At 42.5% G+C, this 23,984-nt stretch overlaps 2 protein-coding genes across 2 annotated transcripts in view; both read right to left on the bottom strand.

Moving 5' to 3' along the window:
• The window catches only part of cacna2d3a (calcium channel, voltage-dependent, alpha 2/delta subunit 3a), a 73,298-nt gene extending 66,228 nt beyond the window's left edge, over positions 1 to 7,070 (bottom strand). The window contains exons 1-2 of the mRNA XM_068753052.1: positions 6,946 to 7,070; positions 6,754 to 6,835 (exon numbers count right to left, since the gene is read on the bottom strand). Coding sequence (XP_068609153.1) covers positions 6,754 to 6,835; positions 6,946 to 7,070 — 207 coding nt within the window. The remainder of the gene's footprint in view (positions 1 to 6,753; positions 6,836 to 6,945) is intronic.
• An 8,477-nt stretch (positions 7,071 to 15,547) lies between these two features.
• On the bottom strand, positions 15,548 to 23,347 carry atp6ap1lb (ATPase H+ transporting accessory protein 1 like b). The gene is made up of 7 exons (XM_068753042.1): positions 23,217 to 23,347; positions 18,001 to 18,038; positions 17,449 to 17,531; positions 16,623 to 16,861; positions 16,440 to 16,490; positions 16,111 to 16,354; positions 15,548 to 15,784 (listed from the first exon to the last, which is right to left on the bottom strand). Exons 1-7 carry the CDS (start codon positions 23,345 to 23,347, stop codon positions 15,548 to 15,550), a joined length of 1,023 nt encoding a protein of 340 aa, XP_068609143.1.
• Between the last annotated feature and the right edge of the window lie 637 nt (positions 23,348 to 23,984).

Raw genomic sequence — 23,984 nt, 5'->3', positions numbered from 1 at the left:
CATAACACAAAGATGTCTGAAAGTTAGATCAATGCAGAGTAAATGAACGGGGAGGCGTCTGGGACCATGTGTGCGCACGCACGCACACACAAACACAGACCACTCAATCTTGCAGTTACGGGTAGGAAATAGACCGGAAGAAGTGAGCAGGGAAAGGTTGCACTGTGGCCACAAATATCTCCCATACATTTAGAGGCAAGGTCAGAGACTGAAAACTGCTGCTCGCCTGCTCGCCAGGCTGTGTTGTCCGTCTATTTACCTCAAATGATTTGAAATGATGCTTTCAAAACTTCAGCTAACTGCATCGCATGTGAATATGTCCTGTGTGTTCATGAAATGAAAATTGCTTTCCTGCAGCAAACTGGGAACCGGTCCAGACAATCCGTGTGTGACAGATCAGCGTCCTCATAAGTACAAAGTGTTTAAAAACAAGACAATGATTATCTCTCTCTGACGATCATGATTTAGTTCATTCTACTAAATCAGACCCAGGCGCCACTGCTGCCATTAAGCCTTTAACCAGCCTGTAAACGGAGAAAATGGACACACCTATTAGAAATGGCAGCACATTGTTTCATGGTTCATGTGTGTGTATGTCAGAAAATTACCATATGAATTGAAAACACAGCCTCAGAGAGAGTGCATCGCTCGTCTTCAGGTGTCAGTTCATCAATCTACATTTTGATTAATAGTCCTTTTTGCACTTTTCTTCTCCTGAGACGATAAACTGTGGATCAGAAGCTGCCATTAACTCTGGGAAATGAAAACAGAGTTGTGATGCAGTAAGTTTTCATCCCGTACTTAGGGACCTGTAGCGCTTACAACAGAATTTACCCCATATATTCAAAGTTGCGCTTTTTTTTTTTTATCTCGCCATGCTAACCACTTACACGCTTACATTTTGGTGCTCTACACAAGTCAGAGACTCACAGCCCCCTGAGTGAGTGTGTGCGTGTATAAGTGCTTCTGAAATGACAGAGTGTTAACAGCTGCCTGAGGGCTATCGAGAAGAACAGTAGAATAACAGCTGTACATGAATACCAGTGTACTCATGGCCTCGCTGATAGTGATGCTCAAGAGTTTGTCCTAGGGTGCACGCCGTTTGTTGGGTATGCACCATTGCCCCTGAGAGTGGGTGCCAAATCCCTGCCATCCCTAATGACCACCATCTTTCATTGTCCTCACATGCATTGCCATTAATGGTGTACCCCCCCACCTACAAACACACATACACACACGCAACACTCCCACAGGGCTAAAGGCGACATCACAGATGCCAGCTAGAGCGTACATCTGCAGCTTTTCTCACACTCTCTACAATCTCCATGACATCTTTTTATTCACAGCATTAATTCATTGAAACAATAATCATTTCAACACCCAGAGCGTGTTTGATGTCCTCATATGAAATTATGTATGATGTGGCTCGCAACTTCCCTATTCTGCTTAGTGCATTCTCACAGTTGGAAATTGATTCTAGGAGCAGCCGGCACTAATGTATTAGGTGAGAGCAAAGCATTGTAGTGGGTGCCTAAAAGTTATTTGTCCTTGGAAATAGAGATCTAAAATGGGAGATTCAACTTTTTTTTGACTTATGGGTGTGTATTTGTACTTATTTTTAAAATCATTGCCGTCAACATTTGCTTAAATACATTTTACAAGTCTTGTTGGTGTATAAAGATACCAAGAAGAATTTGGAACTTTTTAAAGATGATCCGGATCACCACGTGGATGGTGCAAATCAAATTACGAGGAGAATGAGCTGCTTGTGGTCTCCGAGTACTTTTCTAGATTTTTGGGGGGGAGGTTTGAGGGGGATAATATGAATGGCTCAATCAATTTTCATGACGTGCAGTCGAACAAGATATTGCTGATGGAACATGCTACAAAAGCAGAGACTGAAGACTTCTTTAGTGCCATGGCTACATCCCATCCATTATTAAAGTGCAGGGATGGAGGGAGAAGAAGAAAGTAGAGAAAAAAGGGTGCCAAAACACATGGGTGAAATGTTGATAGGGAGAAGAGTTGACAGAGAGTTTAAAGGTATTAAAAAGATAAAGTGAGAGACAAACGAAAGTTTGGGGATACGAGTTCATTTATATTTCGGAGCATAGCATATGCTAATTAGCTGAGCTTCTAGATACGAGACATGCAGGGAGGTTATTGTGATTGATGGAGCAGCTGTAATGGTTTGATGTCCTTTCTCCTATTCTTACCTACAGCACACAGGATGGACCCAAACAACTGGCATAGATGATTGATCTGGACACCAGCAAGTCACAGACAGTCCTTCACACAATGCTGCACACATTAACATACTTACTAGGATAAGACCCCGCCCCTTTACCAACTAGGATAATGTTTTATTCTCTGCATGCAAATTGGTCCAGAGCACACCAAGCGAACAATCTGTCATGATTACCGAACTGTGTGAGAATGGGTGTGCACGCATTGTTGTAGATTTATGCATGTCTGCTGGAGTCCGGTGTAAAGCCACAGTAAGAGGCGCTGTATCTGCAGGCCGACTGAGGTTGGGCCAGACCAGGAGCTGATGACAAATGACAGTGGATATTTATCTTCGGTGTTCCCATTCATCATTCGAACACACAAGGCACATGAATGTACATGTATGTGTGCATCTGCAGCAAAACTTTAACAACTGACAAGAAAAATCAACTTCCTTTTCCTTGATTTAATACTAAATCAAGCCGTTTTCACACTGGAAAATGAATTTATTCAGGGATTTGGAAGGTGATTCCAAGAGATGAATCATCCTCATCAACAAAAGACACTTCATTTTCTAAAGGCCACAAACACAGCATGAACGGTTGTGCTCTTTAAGACTTTAAGTTCTTTAATCTGGTAGCAAAGAGCCTCACCCCCTGCTCCCGAGCCCTCCACAGTCAAGGCACCCGGTGTTTGATTCACAGAGGCTTTTCTAACGCTGTTCTCACCAACAAAGCACTAATTACAGTATGAGCAAGCGGCTGTGTTGGCTAAAGCTGGCCCACTACCATACAATGCGATGGGTCGGAAGCATAAGCTGTATTACCGCTTGCTAACACTGTTATTAACTCGGTGGCGTGACATTCCGCCTTTCCTTGGGCACACACGCCAAAACACACAAAAATGCACACACCTTTAGCAAGACCGTGCTTTTGGTCAATGACAAAACGAGAGGGCGGGAACGAGAGACAGAAGAAGAGATGGGAGGGTTAAGGGAGGTTAAGGAAAGACGGACAGTCATCAGTACACAGCCCTACGCTCCCCCCTTCTCTCACCTCATCTCAAGCCATGCTGAACCAAACCTGACAGCTATTCAATTTTCCCAAAGCTAAATCTAATCTGCCGCCGTCTCCCCACCACTGACACGCTGTTACACTGGAACGCCTCCGTCTTCACCAACCCTTGACAGCAGAATGGCACCATCACACATAGCACCCCCCTCAGCTTCCACACACTCACACGTCATCCGTAGGGCATAAAGGCAAAGAGAGGGTTAAAAAGTAAGTGTCCTAGGGTGCACAGCATTTGTTGGGTATGCATATAAATATACACACAAATACACTGCAGAAATATGCAAAGGAAGAAATGAACAATACTTGAGGTGTTCCTGCTCAAAAATATTTTCTTATTTATGAGTTAGTAGTAATAGAGTAGTTTGCTTTTTAGTTTGTGTTTTGTTTCAAGCTTAATATTATTTGTACGACATTAAACGATGGTACACAATTCCTTGGAAAGCATATGCCCTGGCATTATTCATGGCTTTGTGTAAGCTTTTTCCACTTCATTGGAGAACTTGTGCATTTTTTTTTTCAGCATGTCAAGGAGCAGCGTATAGTACCACTCTATATCATACATGCACATGCACCCAGACACACACATTTTTCCCAACCCAGGAAAATCGATTTCAGCACACTCTTGTCACACATCATTAAACCTTCCAATCTTCCACCGCTCTTTTTCTGTGCATGTGCCTCTGTGTGTGAGCGAGTCAGAGAGTGTGTGTGTGTGCGTGCAAGCTTTAAGTCGATATGTAAACTTAACAAAAACACATTTCTGCCACACGAGTCTACTGCCTGTTCCTCATCCTCACTGCTTACAATAAGAAATAAGGCACACAAGGATAACGCCCCAGAAAGCTGCAGTGGCGAACCCTCACAATGATCATTTTTTGCCTTGTATCTTCCATCATCAAGTGCCTCTGAGGCATTTCCGGCTTGCATAATGTCCCAACAACAACAGACACACACACACACACACACACACACACACACACACACACACATCCCAGCCAGACTGGCTCATATAGACAGGTTGCTCAATGATACATGAAATTAAAGATTTCAACAGAATAGCCGTAAAGAGGGTAAAACACAGAGCTGATTCGAACTATCATTGGGAGATGTTTAAAGTGTCTCAAGCAGAACTCTCCTGCCTTCGTGGGTGTGAGAGTGTGTCCACACTTTTTCATTTTTACATAGACTGACGAGAAGACTGCAGATGCCAACTTTTGATTTGTGTAACAAAATAAAGATCATGTCTGGGTTTTTTTTCCAAGGACACAAACACAAAAGTGCACACACAACCACTTCTAAATGCTCGTACAGACACACACACCGTGACTGGTATAACCTTGAAACAAGAGCTTTTTCCAATGGACACAGGAAGTAGGCTGTGGCGAGGGAGGGGAGAGGCAGGAGAAAGGGGAGGTAGAAAAAGGCCAAATGTGAGCCAACAGGATTAAAAATATATATATTTTACATTTTGTCTCTGTAAACAGCAAGCAAATCTGCTGAATTTAGTCAATATTTATAACATTCAAATCTGTATAAGTTCTGCATGTTTTACAACTTAGTATTATTTCATGCATGCCCTTTAATATTTGAGATGAAAATCTGGTTCCCATTTGATCTTGCAAAGCTATCGGCATCATACCTGAAAGCATCGTAATGAATTATCTTTGAAAATATTAAATTAAGCTTCTTATGGCTGCCACTCACAAAACAGAATTAAATAGTGTATTGCAAATTAAGTCTCGAATGTAAAATTGAAGACTTAACTTGGAACACAATTTGGAACAGCCACAATAGATGCAAGAGAGGAAACAAAGATTGTCTTGTATAAAACCTAACGAGCACTCTTTTGTTGTTTAACAAAGAATTATGTTAGATATGTTCATGAGGCAGCTTCTAAACATTTTAAGTATCCGGTACCATTTTAAATCTCTACAGTAACTTTATGTCGTCTATGTCTGAGTGTATAAAATAAAGGGAGAGAGAGGCTTATGCAGAGGTGTGGTTATTTCTAAGGGAGTTTTGTTAAGCATGGGTCAGAGAGATAACTGAAGAGAGACTCATTCCATCTGTCCCCTGCCCAGAGGAAACAAATACATGCACGCACGCACGCACGCACACACACACACAGCCTTTTCTTTTCAGCAACATTCTCCTTTCCATGTGCAACAGTGTACATCCATCATTCTTTCTGCCTATTTAAAAGGCTATGTGCCCGTGGGGGAACGGTGTTCCTCCTCAGGTTTTCTGGAAAAGAGCACAAAGGAGACACTGCATACAGAACTAACCGACCGGCATGTTGCTACAGCTCGTGAGTATAGATGCATGTTTACCGACACATCCCGTCCATCTGATAATAACGTGCATCCCAGCAACATGCCAGTTGGGAGCAAATAAATGCACTTTTCCCACAAATAGGTCACCAGTCTTTTCTTTGCTCAATTAACCCTGTGGCCTTCATTTGCATTTCATAAAGAGGTCGTCACTCTGTGGGAGGGTTATCTCCTTTTTGGAGGCTGAAAAAAAAGATGAGAACCGGGAACATTTTTTTTTTTATATCCTGTCAAAAAGATAACACCACTCCTCTGCCTTCTCAGCGGCTGATGAAATCCATGGCATAAGCTCCATGCGTGTCTATGCGACTGCGCACGTGAATATGCAGTGTGTGGTCATGAGCACGCTTTTGTGCTTGTGGGTGTATGTTCTCATACAGTGCACGTGTAAGTGACAGACACGGGTCCTGGGTGAGCATAACACAATATCTCTGCCAGCCACACAAACGCTGCAGTAGGGCTTCACTATAGGACCCGGAACTGCTGGCCTCAGGCACAACACTGTGTCTGGGCACCCGCTAAGAGGGTAGCTTCATCACGGCCCTTTATGCACCAGCTGTCCATTAGCCAGGTTTGACTCATGCTTCAGCAACTGACCCTCCATTATGGAAAAATGTACATTCCATCCCACTCTATCACACAATAATACCACAAAGCAGAGTGGAAGAGGGATAGGAGCAGACCTTATAGTATAAATGCACACAAAGGGTCTATAGAAATGTGTGTGAAGTCAAAAGTGCTCGGCTTTAACATTCAACTCTCATTCAAAAAGGCACACGCTCAGAATAAGCTTGTGCATGGATGAAATGCACAAGTCCTGGTGTTTAAGAGATGAAGAGAAAAATATCCCTCGACTCGAAAAATTACTCAGCAGTCGTCATTTTCTTAAAAGGGTAATATTGAGTGTCATTATGTTTGCTGGAATGGTGTAAAAGATTCACCAGAGGAAAAATCGGATTTCAAGGCTATTGAAGCCACTTAAAAAAAAAAAAAAAAAAAATGTTACATTTTAATTACTGATGTAATAATATATGTATTTATTTTAAAGACAAAGTCTGGACAATAACAATCTGCTGAACTCCCAGTAAAAGAGCTCCGTGGATCCAAGCTGGCGCCGCACTCACCTTCTGCAGCAGCTGGGAGCCGGAATACTTCGCAGAGATGGACTTCAGCTCCCCACCAAACGCTGAAGCCCAAAGCTTCACTCTGCAGAAAGAACACACACGCGCGCACGCACACACAGCACGGATGAAAAGAACAATCAAAATAATAATCACAGCGCGCGCACACACACACGCACACATCCATCCACTTACACGGAAGGAGGGATGCTTTGGTGGGTTCCTCCAACATCAGTCACCCTCGTGTTTAGAGTTGACACAAGTATGAACAGGGACGTAAACCGCGCTCCGGGGATCACGCAGCACCGACCTGCCGGCATCCTGCTTAAAATAACCTCCTTACACAAACAGCGCGACTTTTGGGCTTGTTGTCACCACCGTGGGGGGCGGGGGTTCCCCATTCCAGAATCAAGGGGGGGGGACTAAAATAAAAATTAAAAGTAATTCATAGTGACCGGCTCAATAATTCATACCGACGAGTTCAGCACTTCTTGTCACGGGGGGGTGCGCGGGTGAACGACAGGATCCCGAGCTGTGCGACTTATCCAAAGTGCCGCGGTGTGGCCCCCGCAGACCGGTGCGGTGCGGTGCGGTGCGGTGCGGTGCGGTGCGGCGCACGCGACTCCGCCGCGCGGCAGCAAGTCGAGCTCGACTCCCTCCGGCAGGTGAAGTCCGCTCCTTCGCTTCGTTTGGCCGACCTCACGCGCAGGAGAGGAGATCATCAAACGACGCCTCCTCCTCTTGAGTGATGCCTTTCGCCTCCTCTCGCTCCTTCCCCTCTATCCCGGTTCGCGCTCACACTTTCTCTCCTCCTCGCTCACGCTCAGGATCCGAGGAGGACACGCTGAGGATGCTGTTAATGTCGTGGAATGACGCCAATCATCATCATCGACTCCATCACGGGAGCTCCAATAACCTGAAGCTTTTATTTCAGATCATCCAGTCCGTTGTCTGAGCAGTTTAGTGAGGTAGCAATTACTTCCAAAGTGCTGCGTAAAGACAGAGGAAGAGGAGGAAATAAAGTGTGCGTGTCTCAGTGTGTGTGTGCGAGTGACATAAAAGAGGGCGTGCCAGGCCTCCTGTTAGATGGCAAGTCACTCATGTTGCATAGAAGCATGTCAACAGAATGCACTGTGCAGCAGTGACGTGGAACTGGTTGTGAAAGTGGCACGGACATAGCAAGTTACACAACAATCTACGTTTCACTCATCAGAACAAGTGGGCTAAGCTGATATTTATTCAAGTAATTTCATAAGATCTCCACCTGCTCGTGGCACGGCTGTCCTTTTTTTGTGTCTAAAAAGTTATATTTCGGGAGCTCATAAAATAACCCCCTTAACAATTTTGTGACACTGAAATTGCTAATCAAAGAGGGTTTTTTAAATTGTTTGTATAGCAACTTTGTTGTCTTGCTATTGCTGCTGTCAAAATACTTTATTTTTTACATTCAGATAAACACAAATAAAAGCTTTCACCTTCCACAGTTCAGATGTGCCGCATGTCTCCAGCCTGATCCAGCTTGGGGGAAAGAGAGCAATCAGTTCAACACTAAAAACACCTGGAATAATCAGCTCCCTCTCCCTGGCACCTTTCCCCCAAACCACCCCTGCTCTCTCATTCTCTCTCTCTCTAACTAAAACCCCAGAGAACAAAGGTTCCAATATGACCTAAAGTTGCATTTTTATTTTTATTTTTTACATAAACAATGATGTCCTGTTAATGCCTTTCAATGCACCATAAACAGTTATTTCTTATAATGATCAGTCCTCATGTTGGCCTGGAAATACAGTTCATAATAAAGTGCCAAATTCTCTCATCTGTTATATTACAGTAAAATTCATCATATGAATTAGAGGATGACACTCTACTGTAGTTAGCATACTTTAATATATAGTAATTTACTGACTGTGTTTTCGATTTACAAGAATGTTTATTTCTAAAATGCACATTTGCTGGTGAAGCTGCTGACAATTAATGCTAAATTATTATGAAACATTTTACAGTGCACAAAATGAGAACACAGCCATTTATGAGGGAGAAATGAGCTGTTAGAGGACTGCAATAACCATTATAGCCCAGAGAACTGCGTCCATAGGGACCCACTCTCAACAAAGAGCATCATGAAACCAAGAAACACCATCAGGTTAATTTGTGTTGCGAAACAAAGCTGCTTGTATATTTATACAGTCATTGCACCTTTCGCTGAAACTATGCTGAAGGATGCCTGTTTAACAATCAACGTGATCATGAACAAAAATAACACATCCTAGATATCAATGAATCAAATATTCCAGTTGAAAGTTTGTGGAATGCATTGAGAGAAAATAGCAAACATAAGCCATCTCAATCAAAATGATTATTCCACGGATGTCTGATATTGGAATCATATTCAAAATAATAATCACATTACAGGCTCCTTCAACGTCAGTGGAAATTCCTCGAGACAAGTCAAAATGAGAATCAGTGTGTGTGTGTGTGTGTGCGCAGGTTGATTTCACAGACGTGATTGAGCTGTTTAGGTGTTCCCTTTATTCTTTTGAGCAGTGTATATTGTACTCTAATATACTTCCCGATCACCAAAAGCCTCAATCAGCAAAGTGATTAGGTCTTATATCCAAACAATGAAGCTCCTGGGTAAGAAAGGACAGAGATGAGATGCAATAAGCAAAAGAAAGGGGATAAGGTTTAATAATATACCGGAATATATAAAAATAAAGAACTCAACTGGAAAGCACAGGTCAAAGTAAGACACAGAGACAAGAAGAATCCATATAAATATTAACGCTTAAATGAGGTGATACGGAAAGAGAGGGTCGAAAATGAAAATCAACTGGAGCACAGTGACAAAAGCAGGGAGCGAGGGGGGGATTTGTCAGGCCGTTTAAGCTGGTGTTCAGAATGTGTCATGTTGGAAATCATGAATGTCCTCCTGGTTTTCAATCAGCATGGCTTTCCACACTGTGAGCAATTCCAAAAGCCAGGTTTTCTTATCAGCTCTGTCACAGTGTTCACTAATAACCACATAGGATTAGTTAGCACATATTGTTTTACAGGGCTTTTCATCTAACTTCTCATGTGTGTATGCGTACAGTTTCTAAAAACATTTTCGAAAGGGGTCGCTTGGGATTGTGTACATTTTTCACCTTGTAAAAACTGTGAAGAAAAGTGGAGAAATCCTCGTTTAAAATGTCATTTCTGCACAGCTGGTCTCCTAAAGGTCAAAGCATGTCAAACCTGACACCTTTCACCATGTCCTCACACTGGGGTTGTTTTCAGAAGGGAAGCAAGGTGGTCAAGCAAAAGGAATTGTGCTTTGTAATGCTTTGTGTTACGCATACACACATTTCAGTAATTCAAAAAGTATCTTATTATAACAAGAAGCAGAAGAATCAGAAAGAGGGAAAGAAATGATATATTGAAAGAGAAAAGAGAGAGAAACAGAAAATGTAATGGCCAAATGAGAATCCTTGGCAATAACAAAGTGCCAAAATCCAATGCATAATTTGTGTGTGTGGTGGGACTTTTGTATTAGTGAGTGAACTTGTTAATTTTATTTTTCTATCATCAAACAAATATAAAATGACTCAAGTTAGTGGTTGCCTGAAAGCAAAGACTTGATAGAAGAGGTGGCTTCATTATGTGGAGGAATAATAGGCTGAAGATGAAGACGCCTGCAATGTTTGCATTATTTTGCGAAGAAGATTAAAAATGGCGCTAAAGTGGTCGACATTCCCAACATGTTCGCCGCTGATTTGCCTACAGCGTGCATTCCATTTTACATTCTCCGGGCACTTCAATTTAAAAAAACATTGCTATTACAAGTCTTCTACTCCCCCCATTTATTCTCTGACTCTGTTATCCCCCCCCCCCCCCCCTCCCTCCCACCAACAGTTCATTTCAGATATGAAATGTCCTTTTTACCTTTTTATCTTCGGTCTTGTTGGCAGTGCCTCAGTGCATCTTATTAAAATGTATATTTTCAAATTATTCTTCAAAGACAAACTGTTTGCTGAGAGAACCAGGGCCATGCCCCGCGTTACAGGAAATTACAATGAGACTGAGCAGAACCAGATAGCACACCTCTGCCTTCCAGCCTTGTGTCCCTGTGTTGGTTTGTTGATTTGCAGCTCAACAGCTGCAAATCAAATTGGCAAAACACTGTGCATGCATTATTAGTGTTGATCAATGTTTCATCTCATCCTGAAATGCAGCTCAAGCACTTGGCATGACTGTATAACACCTATTTGTATTCAACCTTTTATAATAACACATATTTATCTCTGCAACACTCCATTTGTAGGCAAAACCCAAAAGAAGACAAACATTATTCAGTAAACAACAGACGTTATAATGAATTAAACGAGCCACTGTGAGAACTCCTCTATTTCACTGTTTATGTGTTTGCTCTAGACTGTCTTGTTGATAACAAACTCATTTGCAATGATAACATGCCCAAGAGGCTAAAATGAGGCCAATCGCTGTGACTGTGTGGGAAGTATGAAGCTGTGTTTCGCTGCAATGTTGAATTTATAGTCATCTCACCGAGTCATAACGCTCGAAAAGTGCTCCATTACACAAAATCAGTGATTTGTCGGGGCAAAGCCGTGGTGGTGTCGTCAGTGAAATTGATGATGTTGCATTTGAGAGATAGGTTGGTGTGCAGTCATGTGTGTAAAGAGAGTACAAAAGCATGTCGGGAGCCAGGGATGAGTGTGATGGCCGATTCTGATCGTTTGTGGGTGATCAGACAGGAGGTATTTTAAATATCTGCAGAGTCCCGAGGCGGGAGAGCTGGAAGTGGAGAGTCCGAGGCGGGAGAGCTTGTCAGCTAACGTGTCTGGGATTACAGTGTTGAATATGCTATTCTAGCCTATAAATAGCATCCTCACACAGCTCCCCTGGTGTTCCAGGTGACTCAGCGCCGTGAGGAGAGCTACTGTGACGCTGGTGTCCTCAGTAGAGTAGTTTGCTCTATAAGTGAATTGGGGATCCGAATGCATGTTGAGGCGTGTCTCTGATGTGGTGTTCGATCAACCTTGAAGCACTTCATGATCACAGGCGTAAAGTGCATCAGGTCTGCAATCATTCGGGCTATCAGCAGCTGACTCCTTGGGGATGGGGCTCATGGTGGTAGGAGGGAATGATGGCCTGTGACAGGGATCAGTTGAAGACTGCAGTGAAGATCTCAGTCATATGATCGGCACAGTACATCCCCAGGAACCCCATCCGGGTTAGCAGCTTCTCTGGGGTTGGCAGTCCATGACACACACATCTCACTTCCTGTTCATGAAGGGACAGTGTCCTGCTGCAGGAGGGTGGTGACTGTATTTGGTCTCTAACCCTAACCCCTAACCGACGTTGATGCCCAAAAGTTTATCAACATGAATTCCGGCTTTACCCACCTACCATTCTTAGCGTCCTTTCCTATCTCTTGTGCTCCCAGAATGCAAAGCAGCTTAGTCAGTGGGACCCTATCACAGTTAGTTTAACTGCAACAAAGCAGTTGTGTGCAGTCCCCTCTGGGCCTGTGCTTTCTGGCTGGAAGCTTTACATATAAAACAGGCAGGCCTATCTGTCTCTGCACAGGCTGTAGCCACAAAGTCCAATACCCAGCTTGGAACACGCTGAGGATCCTCACTCTGGTTTTATGCACAGGGAGAGATTAACAAACACTAAACACAACTCTTCTATCCACGTGTCAGAAAAGAACTGAGCGGGTAGTTTGGTCAACTAAAAATCTCCCGACTCATTGTCAGCACAAAGGATCTTTGCCGGTGTCGTTCAAAGCTGTCCAACGGTGAGTCGGCTTTATTTCTCTGGGAAAGTTGTTCTACAAAATGACTTCAGTGTAATTAATTTATTCATGTTACAAAATGAATGGCATTTTTATTTTATTTCTTTGCCAAAGCAAAGGAAATATTAGAATTATGTATTTATTATGCCTTTCACATTAGAATGAGTTTATTGGAGTTCTCAAAAAGAGGGAGTCAAGGGAAAATCAAGCAGACACTGACATCTAGAGCATTTTATGTGAAGCTACACTATTTTTAGGACAAAAAAATGATATGCGCTGGATATGAAAAGGTGAGGAACCTCAGGATCAAAATAGGCCTGGATTTTAGGTCACAAGAAACCAAATGCTGTCTCTTTTCTTCATTAAACCAGTCAAAGTGAGCCTCAGGAGTATAGATCTGGTAAATAAGAGGCCCTTATATGCTATTCTAATTTAATTATGTATGTAATTATGACTAAATCTGCATTTATTGGAAAGGAAATTGTTCTTGCATAGCAGGCCTCTCTCTTGTTATATGGTTGTTGTATTCAAGTATTCCTATTGTGTTTCTTCTGTATTTAAATACCATAATTATCCCTATCAAATATTTTTGGGCAGTTAACAAAAGCATGCTTTTATGGACAGTTCCAAGAAATGAGTTACCATTCAATGAAAATTGAAAATAAATGTCAAATGGTCTCTCCGATAAGGAGAATATCACGATATTTGACTATTGTGAGCAATACATTATTTGTTATGCAAGTGACTTTTAATACTGCATTAATACAGCATTTTTTTAAATTGAATCCATTCTAGCTGGTCTTCATGATGCAGAATGATGGTGCAAACACTTTAAATGTAGCTGCTGAGTGTTTTCACATGTTATGTAAGGCCTTACCTGCTGCTTCAAATAAACCAGCTGCAATCAATGCTGGTGGCTCAGGTTAGGACCTCCTCAGAGGATGTATGAATATATCCGATTGGGCAGCAGTTGGGGGGTGAACTGTGCCAACATTTGAGATCAGAGATAAGATAGAAGAGACTGTAAGGAGGGGAGACAGAGCTGGGTTGGAAATCTGTGGGCAAAGTAACACTTAAACATAACAAAAGATTTGCAGTCAAAATAAGTTTGATCATCACCAGTAGACTTAAAAACGCAGTGTGAACTTTAGGCTGTCCATCACTGACTATAACCATAAACACTGCACCGCTTTTCATCTGAATATCATTTATTGTTCATCTTACATCAGGTGGTCTGTAGATAAATATCATCCTCTCATTTCATAACTCTGTAGGTTACATTTATGACCAAAGAACACATTTCACACTGCTACAGGTTGACAGAACTGTGTCGAATGTTAAGATGTCTATTTACTGTCATGCTGTGTTTTAATCAGAAGTAATGACTTACTGATGCTGTCACTGCTGCGAGTGTGGCGTCCGGCATAATAATGCTATCTCTAAATTCCAGTGGGTGGATGGCGTTCCGTAGTATCGTCCTATGGTTGGGAGCCGTACTGTAATTGGTTGAATCTGGACCTTACATTGTTTTGCTCAGCTTAAAACAAATAGATAGACGATGTAATGTGTTAATACTTTGTAGAAAAAAATTGTATGTGTGGATATTTGACCAATCCTCATAGCACAAAGCTGTAGCATCTATTCTTATTAGCTGTGCAATAATTAAAGATAGTAAACAGCTATGATTCTATAGAGATCTTAAATTACCTACAGCTTTGTATGTCCTTTCGGTTATGAGGATTAGCATAGCCATCCTGTATCTAATAGCGGTTCATGATTACATTGTATATATAAAAAAAGACCTTTGTAGAGTGACATGTCTGTACATGTATGTTTTTGTTTTGTACATAATGACAACAGTTAACTTTCATTTACACACTGTCTCACCCTTTCGCACCATATCTTATGGCAATTCCTTTGTAGCTTCACTTTGGCGGTGAAACCCAGTGGTGTGTGTGAAGGACACACGTCCTCCCGTGTCCAAATGCTCGACTCTCAGGGAGTCAATTCATTGCAAGAGCCGCATTCCTGCCATGCCCTTCGATGGGCAGTCTTGTGCAGCATAGTTCCTTGTATAGTCTTTGATAGTTTGTTGTTAGTGCTTTCACAACTAACCATTGTTGTGCTAGTTTGTAGAACCCCTCTTGTCTTGCTGGTCTGCAAAGAGTGGTGCCACAGTTAAGTTCCAAGCAGCAGTCTTGTTGTTCAGGGTTGGCTTTAGAGATGCCAGAGGCTCAGAAGGGCCAGTAGTACTGGTCCATTCACTCCAGCCAGGTGCTAGACCAGTGCTTCCTAATAGTTCCCTTACCGTGCTGTTGAAAGCTTTTCAAGCTCCTTATAAGTTGTGACATCTGATTTTTTTTTTTAGATGCAACTCATGCACGGCTCTCCCTTTTATTAGGAAACACTGTTGCTAGTCTGATAGACCAGCGTTTTATGGCATGCAGCTAATACGGCTATTTCACCTCTAAAAGTGGCTGTTTGAACGATATATTTCTTGCAGCTGTATTACACAAAGAAATCTGTAATGAATGCTGGAATGCTATGTGTATTAGAAGCTTGAAATTAGACACATGATCCATGTAGTACATACCGTATGTATAATCAGGAGCATCTGATGTTAGCTGTATTAGCTACAGGTACTAGACTTTTGTGGCTGACTGGGGTAAAGGCCTGTATATACTGTTACTCTTCACAGCCCCGGGTCTGTCCCTAACCTTTGGCATTTAGATCCTGAACCATTTCTTGGGGAGAGACTCAAACATCCAAAGGCCTTATTCAAATTATGAACACCAAGATGCAAGTCAATGAGGAAAGAAGAAAAAGTATCAGACCACAGGCTGTGTGTAGTTAAGACTTGAAATGTTTTCTTATAAACAGGCAAAGTTGTCATTTTGTTGAACAAATATTCTGTGGAGGATACTTTATCACTCTTGTACTCCCCTCAGACTTGCTTCTCAGCCCTCTCCCTTCTTCGTCATCCTCCAGCTTCTCTTTTATCCTTCACAGGCTGTTTTTATCAGGCAATTCGGCCTCCGGACTACGGGGGAAGTAGACGGTGGCTTTGTGCTCCTCATAGCGGTCGATGTGCTTGAGGTGTACCACCATGTGCAGAGCATAGGCTAGGACAAGAAGCAGGATCAACGATGTCACCAAACCCATCAGGATGGCCGGCGTCAGAAAAGTGGCACAGTCGCTGGCTGATGCAAACTTGTCTGACTTCACATTGAAGGCCTGGATCTGGAGGAACACAGTGAGAAGGCAGAAAGATGAGATCAGGCTAAACCAAAGAAGACGACTGGATTACCAGGCCCGGAAACACTGGTCAAATGGATTTGTAGCACATGGCTGAACAGTCAGTGTATAGACTGACAGTCGTCCAAATGCTAATCAAACAGAGTGAATTGCAGCCAAATATGCGAAATACAAAAAGAAACCACTGGCAAATTAAAGACATATGCTAACACATGGGAAACATGGAGGGAAGACTATGATATAACAATAATGTTATATCACTGCTACAAGAATTTTATAGTGGCAGTTGTGCCACTGGTGCAACAGCGTACCTGAAAATCAGTGAAAGTGATGTGCCAGTTGGCAGACGTGTCAGTGTGGGAGCTGGGCACTAGCAGGGTGTCATATTTGTGCAGGCTGCTGACGTGCTGGCAATGGTAGGAGGACGTGGCAGGAGCGTAGACCTCACTAGCGTTGAACGTAGCCTCCTGGGTCCAGTTGTAGTGGATGTGAACGCTGTCCAGTGTGAACCAGTTTTGACCAGCTGCCTCATAAAACGTGTTCGACATCTGAAGCCTGGCCGTAAAGGTAATGCAGCACTTTAGTTACACTCACAAATACATCTGTACTCATGTCTCCGAAGTAAAAATGAGCACTTTACCTGATGACTAGACCTCGTAAGTCCTCTACATCTCCAAACTTTAATGAAAGCCTGTGGCAACATGAGAACATCGATATTAAAATGTCACGCTTGATGCGGAAAATATTAAACCATTACAGTGATTTATATTACAGTAGCTCTCTTGAGGATGTACTTTTGAACGTGTACGATGGCTTAACTTACGTAGCTTTCTCCTTGGTACAGATGGAGCCCTTAGTGTCGACGGGTGAGTTGGAGTTGAAGACCTTCTCAGTCAGGTCAATAAAGGTATGATTCTTGTAGCGGATTGCCAGGCGCTTTGCCTTGAACAAAATGCAGGTCTTCCCATTGTAAGACACGCTTAATGGACCATAAGGCCCCATCAGAGACTGGAGCAGCTTCCTCTTGCTGTGAGACATCCCTGGCTGATGCCAGTTGAAAGGCTGTGCAAACGTGTCAATGAAGGAAGTGAGCAAAGGATGAATAAACAAGCTGTAGCTAGTTGGCAACCAAAGTGAGCAGCAGCAATGGCAGGTTTACATTCGTTGACTGTCCTCCAGAGGGCGATCTACCTTTTTATTATGTCACAGTGTGGCAGCTGTTAGAGCCGCATCCCCGCATGTGCAGACAGAAACTGCCCTCCATAGCGCTTTAATCTCTTTTCTCAGAGGCTACATCTCAGTGGAGGGAATTCAGGCTAATCCACAACTGTTTTAGAAAGCATGTAAAGTGGCAGTGCCAATAGTTGATGGGTTGTTACTGTTGAGTTTTGTTAGGAGTTTTCTAAATGAAATGACAATTTGCAAAATGCCTTTGGAGAGACCGCTACCAGGAAACAGTTAACACACATCGATCAATCAGGCGATGCAGCATACCGTTTCACTGACTATGAGTCGACGGTAGTGGCGAGGATGTTTTCATGGTGAATGTGAGACAATATTCCCACAATCAAGGTCATACATTATGGCTAAGTGATTATGCTCGGTGACGTTAGGTGGTTGAGAAAGTGAAGGATAAACGTAATGCATACCTGCAGTATCCTCCTGAGTGGGTTTTCATCTTCAGGCGTCAAAATGATCTCTTCACTCTCCAAGCCGTATCCGCCATCCCGACCTGTAGGCATGCACAAGCATTACTGCATCATTGCAGATAATGTCAGCATACATATTAAACACCAACAAGATCCCTAGCGTACCTCTGTGCTCAGGCTACTATCTATTTCCAGTTGTTTTGCGTCATCACAGTGAGTCACAGTGAGTCACAGTAAAGGCCCTATTGTTCGATGCTTAGACACAGTGAACATGTTGTTTAAGAAACATATGTTTTGAGACTATATAACTTAAAGGAACACCTGCATATTTTGTTCTGCACCTAAATATAGCCACACTTTCCACCGAGGTGTATGGCTCACACTCGCTCCACATCTCCCAATCTGTCTGCCTTTAACAATGTAGAACAAAAAGTGTCCACATGAAGAAAGAAGTGATTTTGTCAGGACAATCTATCCAACACATCAGGATCAACGTTACCTTGGCATGTGTGATTGAATCAAGCCTCGTGTCAAGGCAGATTTGTTACTTACTTGATGTGATTCTTGTAGCTTGTTTGGGGTTCTCTTTGCTGCAGAAAAGAAAAGAATACACTGTAAGGTACTGGAGGAAACATTGATGGTTTTTCTTTTCTTGTTCTTTTCCTATTTTTTTTTTGTATGATGATGTAGCTGAAGTAAAAACTGGGACAAAATCACATTTACAGATTTATCTATTAAAAAATACATCTAAAAATGATTATGCCCAGTGTCATTCACGTCACATGGTATATAAAGACACTAATTACATAACAATAACAAAAACAACAGCAACAATGATAATAACAATAGCATGTGGAACATGTATGAATGTGACCCCAGTGTAAAATTGTGTGCACAAACATTTCAATATGATTTACAGACATTAATTTTTTTATGTACTTTTATGAACAGCTGCAAACTACTCTGAATAACTCACTTGTTATGAACCTTATAATATTTGCTCTTGCCTACGCCAGGGTTTCGGTGTCTGTGTCTTATGTTGGACTGACCTACATAGTACACAGGGGACAGGGGTCAAAGCACTTCCTTTCCCTTCACATGCTTTCCCTAGCTGCCGTGCTTCCAGGATAACTGAACTCTGCATAGCCATGGGCTTCTTGAAGCTTAATCTGATCCTTTAAATGTTTAGTCAAAGACATAATACACCTGCAAACGGCATACTGAGCCATGCTGACATTGCCCGGTTTGCTTCCTGGGATGGTCCACCTAACGTTGTGTCACTGTCGCCTGTCCTTGCCTTCCTGCAGTAATGTTCTTAGCAGGTTTGCTAATCTCCACACAATAGCCAGTTATAATGGGCTTTTAAGGTAAACCCTAAAACCTGTGTGAGTGCGCACGACAGGTAGTATTTGTTATTTGTATGTTATTTGATTTCACCAGGCATTATTTCCGTATGAGCTTCAGATTTGGCCACAGGTACTCAAAATCGTTTCATGAATCACAGTAGAACAAAAGAAACGCGTATAAAGACAATCATTTGTGATATTGTCTCATCTTTACTCGAGTAGTAATTCTGTGATCTTGTAGGAAAAGCCTCTACGGAAGAGCCACAAAGAAAGGCTGAGGATGCCCTGAATCTTTGTACTCCATTTTCACACATGAAAGCTAGTCAATATTGCTGTCGTCAAGCACTGATGCCACAATGAAATATAATGTAGTCTCTTTGAGGAACACTTCCCCACCTTTATTTTTACTTGACCTGTTAGCAGGTCTTGTGCCTGATAGCTTTTGGCCAGAATGCCAGACATATCAGTTCCAGCAGCCTAGAGCAGTTATCCACCCATCTGGTGCAGTTTCCACCTGGGCAATATTGTGTAGTTTAGTGCCAGATGGATTAGGATTAGTGGTAAACACAGCCCAGGTTATCTGCAGCTCAAATGTGGAGAGATGCCCAAGATAAAGAGATTAAGGCCTGGCGGCATTCTGACGGTGTTTTGGACAGTTCAAGGGTTAATTTATGCTGCTAAACTAACCTCCACTGTTTTCTGCACACCAAATGAATAAAGTTGAAACTTAACTATAAGCATTACACTTGTGTTAAATACTAATGGCCTGGAGAGGAGTAGGAGAACGTTATTTTAGTGACATATGTATAAGTGGAAAGCACTTTGGAAATATATTCAAACATAAGCATGTCTTTCCTCTCGTTACTCTCACACGCTTGGGCCTACAGAATATACACTGAATTTACTATGTTTGGCTTCAATCAGTATTAAAATCACAACAAATGTAATGGTGTATTGCAATAAATATTGATAATTTAAAAAGTATGTCTTATTGCTTGCCCATTAATTTTCTAAACTGAAAGAGAAAACAGGTGATATTATACACAGAAGAACATTCTCAATCTCATGGCATGTAACTAGTGTGCAGAACACTCATTCTATGGAACAGGTTCTGAATTTGTGTCAGCCGGCAAAGCCAGAAAGTCAATGTGTGAGTTTTTTAATTAAATCAAGTTAAGTTAAATTAACCGTCAGTGCAGTTCAGAGATAATGGTAGCCGATCTATGTTTGCATCGACTGTTTCATCTTAAGCTAAATCCAAATATTAGCATTTGCTCTGGTGATTGCTGGATAAGCATGAGTGTATATGAAAGCACTGCCAAAAAGCACTGAGCCATCGGCAGCTGGCACTCATGACTGAAACCTCAGCAGCATTGTAGATTCTCGGAAGCTGCACACTTTGGTTCTGCACTGATATGTTCAAATGCAAGTTGCATAAAGGTTAAAATCCTTTGCTGACATCTAAAGTTCAAATATAAACATGCTTATGAATCAATATAATTAGTAATTTACAACAGTTTATGTCATTTGCAAACATAAATGCATATGTGACCCCTCCCTCAGCCTGGTGAATAAACATTCCTCTGCACCTACACCCAGGCCTCAGCTGGCTGAAAGGAGCTGGAGGAGTGTGTGAACGCTAACTAAAATAAAGCCCGGTTGTTTGTTCCTGTGCCAGTTTCGCGAGGTCAGCAACCCAGAACCGCTGCGGCCTCATCATTGGCTCAGCCGGTAACACAGTGCCTGGGTGCTGAACAGGCCCTTTATATAATCAAACCATGTGGGAGCCACCCATTGGCTCATGTGCAAGTGTCTCAATATGCTGCAACATTTAGCACTTGTGTTCAGATGACAAAAACAAGATGAACCTGGATGTCTTACGATTGTTGGTCTTCTGCGTAGTGTCTGGCAAATAAATATCAACAGCGAGGATCTAATCGCATCTTGATCAATACATTTTCTCTGTCTATATTTATTGTTTAGACAGTGCACATAGCACATAGATGGATCTATAATTAGCATCCCTTCTCTGTGCACCTGCTGCTCAGCAGAGACAGGGTGTGGTGTCTGCCACCCAAACTTATAAACAAGTCCTACACGAGAGCCGAGCCACTTGGACTCTATGTGAACCAGGATCAGTCCATCCAACAGCTTGCTTCAGAACTGTTTTGTTGCAAATGGTAACTTCTTTTCTATTATTATTTTTTTGCTGAATGGAAAACAACTAGTTTTCCACAGGTTTTAAGTACTTATATATTTTGTGTCATTATAATAACACAGAATATAGTGATTGAATGTGGACTCCTCGGGTTTTGGTTTCTCAGCTTATACCAGTTTGTATGCACTGAACATTAGTAATGTATCTGACAAGCATCATTTGTTCTCATACCTGCATGGCATTTCCAACCCAGCTTTTAAAGTATTTCACAGTCTACAAGGTGAACTGAAGTCGGGTTTATTGTAATTATTGTCTCCTAAAGAGAAAAAACACATCCTTATTCCACACTGTTGGGATGTTAGCCTCTCAGATTTATCAGTGTAGATTAAGCTTTAGGTTCTGACCTAGATGTCCTGCCACTATTTCAGTGTGGTCATGATTACCGTTCCAAATCTTATGTCAGGTCGAGTATTTAAGTTGTCTAAATCGTCCCTCCACCTTAGTTTAAATGTGTGCACGGTTACATCATGACTGCATCCATATGGGGATTTACACACTGCTCTTGATTATATAAATCTATTCTATTTCAGGTTTCACAATCTGTTTATCTGCAAAAAAAACAGCGTACATATACCCATGTAGTAAAATACCAATGTTAATATGGCTAATATTAGCATTTATCATTTGTTAAACCTTAAATCTTTTTAGAGAGAATCAGAATCAGTTTATTGCCATTGTCAATGAGGGTTCACAGACGAGGAATTCTTCTTGTGAAGTCGTGCAACATGTAACAGTAATGACAATGACAAATGCAAGCTACAGCGCTATGCTGTAGCGTACGCCCTAGTTAAAAAGTTACAAAAAACATATGAGTACAGAACACATCACAAAACAGCAGCATCAGGAGTATATCCACAGATGTGTATTAGCAGCAGTAAAACTAGTATAATCACGCAGTACCACAGAAAATTATGCTTCCTGAGCATTTTCAATATATAATCTTGTCACAACTCCGTCAGCACAGGAGATCTCTAAGTCATCATACCTTTCCTTCTGCATTTTGAAACAGTGACATGGACCCCTTTGAAATGACAAGAAAGGCTGGTCTTGTGTAACAGCAGTCGGAGCTAAGAACAGTACCGTAACGGGAAGCCACAACTGTTGCCTTGCAGAGTTGCATACAAAGTTTGATCAGGAGAATAAGCTCAAAACTCCAGGAGAAATGAATGCAGCAACTTTCTGTAGGAGCGACTGCTGCGAAGGATGAAGATAGGGATCTGTCAGGCCTTCACAAACACTAGATTGAGTTGAAATGGAAGAAATCACATGAGATTATTTTCATTGAATTTCTAATCCTGTTTTATCTATTCTGCAGAATTTGTGTGCAGATAATATTATTTTATTTGTATATAAAGGTATTACAAGGATAATATTCATTTCTTCAATGTATGAGTGACATGAGACTGCAGTATTTAAAGCACAGTTCAACAGAAAGTGTAGCATATTGTGGCTTTGGAGCATTTGCGCTCACCAACGCATGGCATAGTTTCAAGAGCCTTTACACGGCTTTGGCATAATGTCATTGGATTGCTGTGTCTGTACTGGTCATAGGCAAAGGCCCTGGCTGCTGACTTAGTCCAGTTCTGACACTGTTGTGAGTGCTCATTGACTATTTTATCCAGATTTGACCGACAGTACTGCATGTGCATGTTGCAGACATGGCCGGCTAGAATTCACATCCTCTCTCACCCTCTCGCGCTCTCTCCCATTCTGTCTCAAAGACTGCATCAGTAAAGAGACCCCAACAGACCATCCCTGATGCATCCTCCTCTTCTCCCTGCCCCAACCTTGTTTACTTACCTTCCACGCTGCTCCCCTCCTTTCCTCCCTCTCTGAATATCCCCTACACTCTCATTACACCCAGCCTTATTTAGCTCCCTTCTGCCAGACCAACTCTATGCTACAGAGACAACAGCCTCATCTGTGATCGATGAGCAGTGTCTGATGCAGTCCTCAAGACTCAGACAAACAAAAGCCTCGCAGCTCAGCTCTTTGGAATACGTCAAAGCTTCTCACATTCACGATTCGAAATGAAATGCACCCAAGGTGAGATGTGATGAACAGAAGGGAGGCAATTTAGAGAAAGGAAGACCCTGAGACAAGACATCAGCATCCCAGCATCCCTGCATGAATCCCCTCTCGCCTCCCCCCCCACCTCCCCGACACCCCTGTTCTGTTAGCAGCCCGAGAAAGGATGGATTTACCTTCTGTCCAGGATTTCAGGCACTTCGTCATAGGTGAGTCCAGGCTGCAGCCCTTCCTCAAAGGAGAGCCCAGGCCGGCTGAGCGTGGACAGCAAGACGAGGGAGCAGAGGAGGAATGCGTGTGCAGCCATTGAGACAATAAAAGGAGACTGCCGCTGGTTGAGCTTTGCTTCATAATCTGCTCTCCTAGCAGTCCCTGACTCTCAGCTCATCTGACTGGCAGTGGCCGTGACCAATCAGCTGCAAGCAGGACCGATCGGTGTGCGTCACAGTCCCCTCACTGCACCCTCCCTCCCCCCTCTCTCTCCATCCCTCCTCCCTCCATCATCCACTCCTGTGTGTGCTCTCTATCTTCTCCTGCTCTCTTCCATGCACACATACCCGCAGGCAGGCCCTAAGTATAGACAGGCTCATTCATTTTCATCACACATCTTATCACGCCTAATGCTACCTTCAGATGAATGCAAACACACATGTCCACAGACATGTTGGCACGCATGCCGACACACACTGTGTCACAAGAGGTGAATGGCTCACAGACACACACACAAACACACACCCTATTGTGTGGAATATCACCTGAGAATGTCAAGGTCAGGTTTAAAGGAGGATGGGATGCAGGATGTTGATATGACTTTAGGGGGGGGTAACACAGCCATAACTGCATGACCTAGATCTCCAGCACGCGGCCACAATAGCAGAATTAATTCACTTGATCTATGAGCTGTGAGCATCGAAAGGGCCTGCGGCCGAGGAAATTGCCCACTG

Source organism: Brachionichthys hirsutus, chromosome 2 (assembly GCF_040956055.1).
Source record: "Brachionichthys hirsutus isolate HB-005 chromosome 2, CSIRO-AGI_Bhir_v1, whole genome shotgun sequence".
In the NCBI taxonomy this organism is placed as follows: domain Eukaryota; kingdom Metazoa; phylum Chordata; class Actinopteri; order Lophiiformes; family Brachionichthyidae; genus Brachionichthys; species Brachionichthys hirsutus.
The sequence above is the reverse complement of the archived record's forward strand: the minus strand, read 5'-3'. Positions and strand labels throughout refer to the sequence as shown.

Excerpts from the sequence above, each read along its gene's own strand:
- atp6ap1lb (XM_068753042.1), bottom strand. The coding sequence starts at position 23,347 with ATGGCTGCACACGCATTCCTCCTCTGCTCCCTCGTCTTGCTGTCCACG. Across the intron at positions 17,532-18,000 it reads AGCTACAAGAATCACATCAA|GTCGGGATGGCGGATACGGC; the intron begins GTAAGTAACAAA and ends GCATGCCTACAG. Across the intron at positions 15,785-16,110 it reads TCACTTTCACTGATTTTCAG|ATCCAGGCCTTCAATGTGAA; the intron begins GTACGCTGTTGC and ends GTGTTCCTCCAG.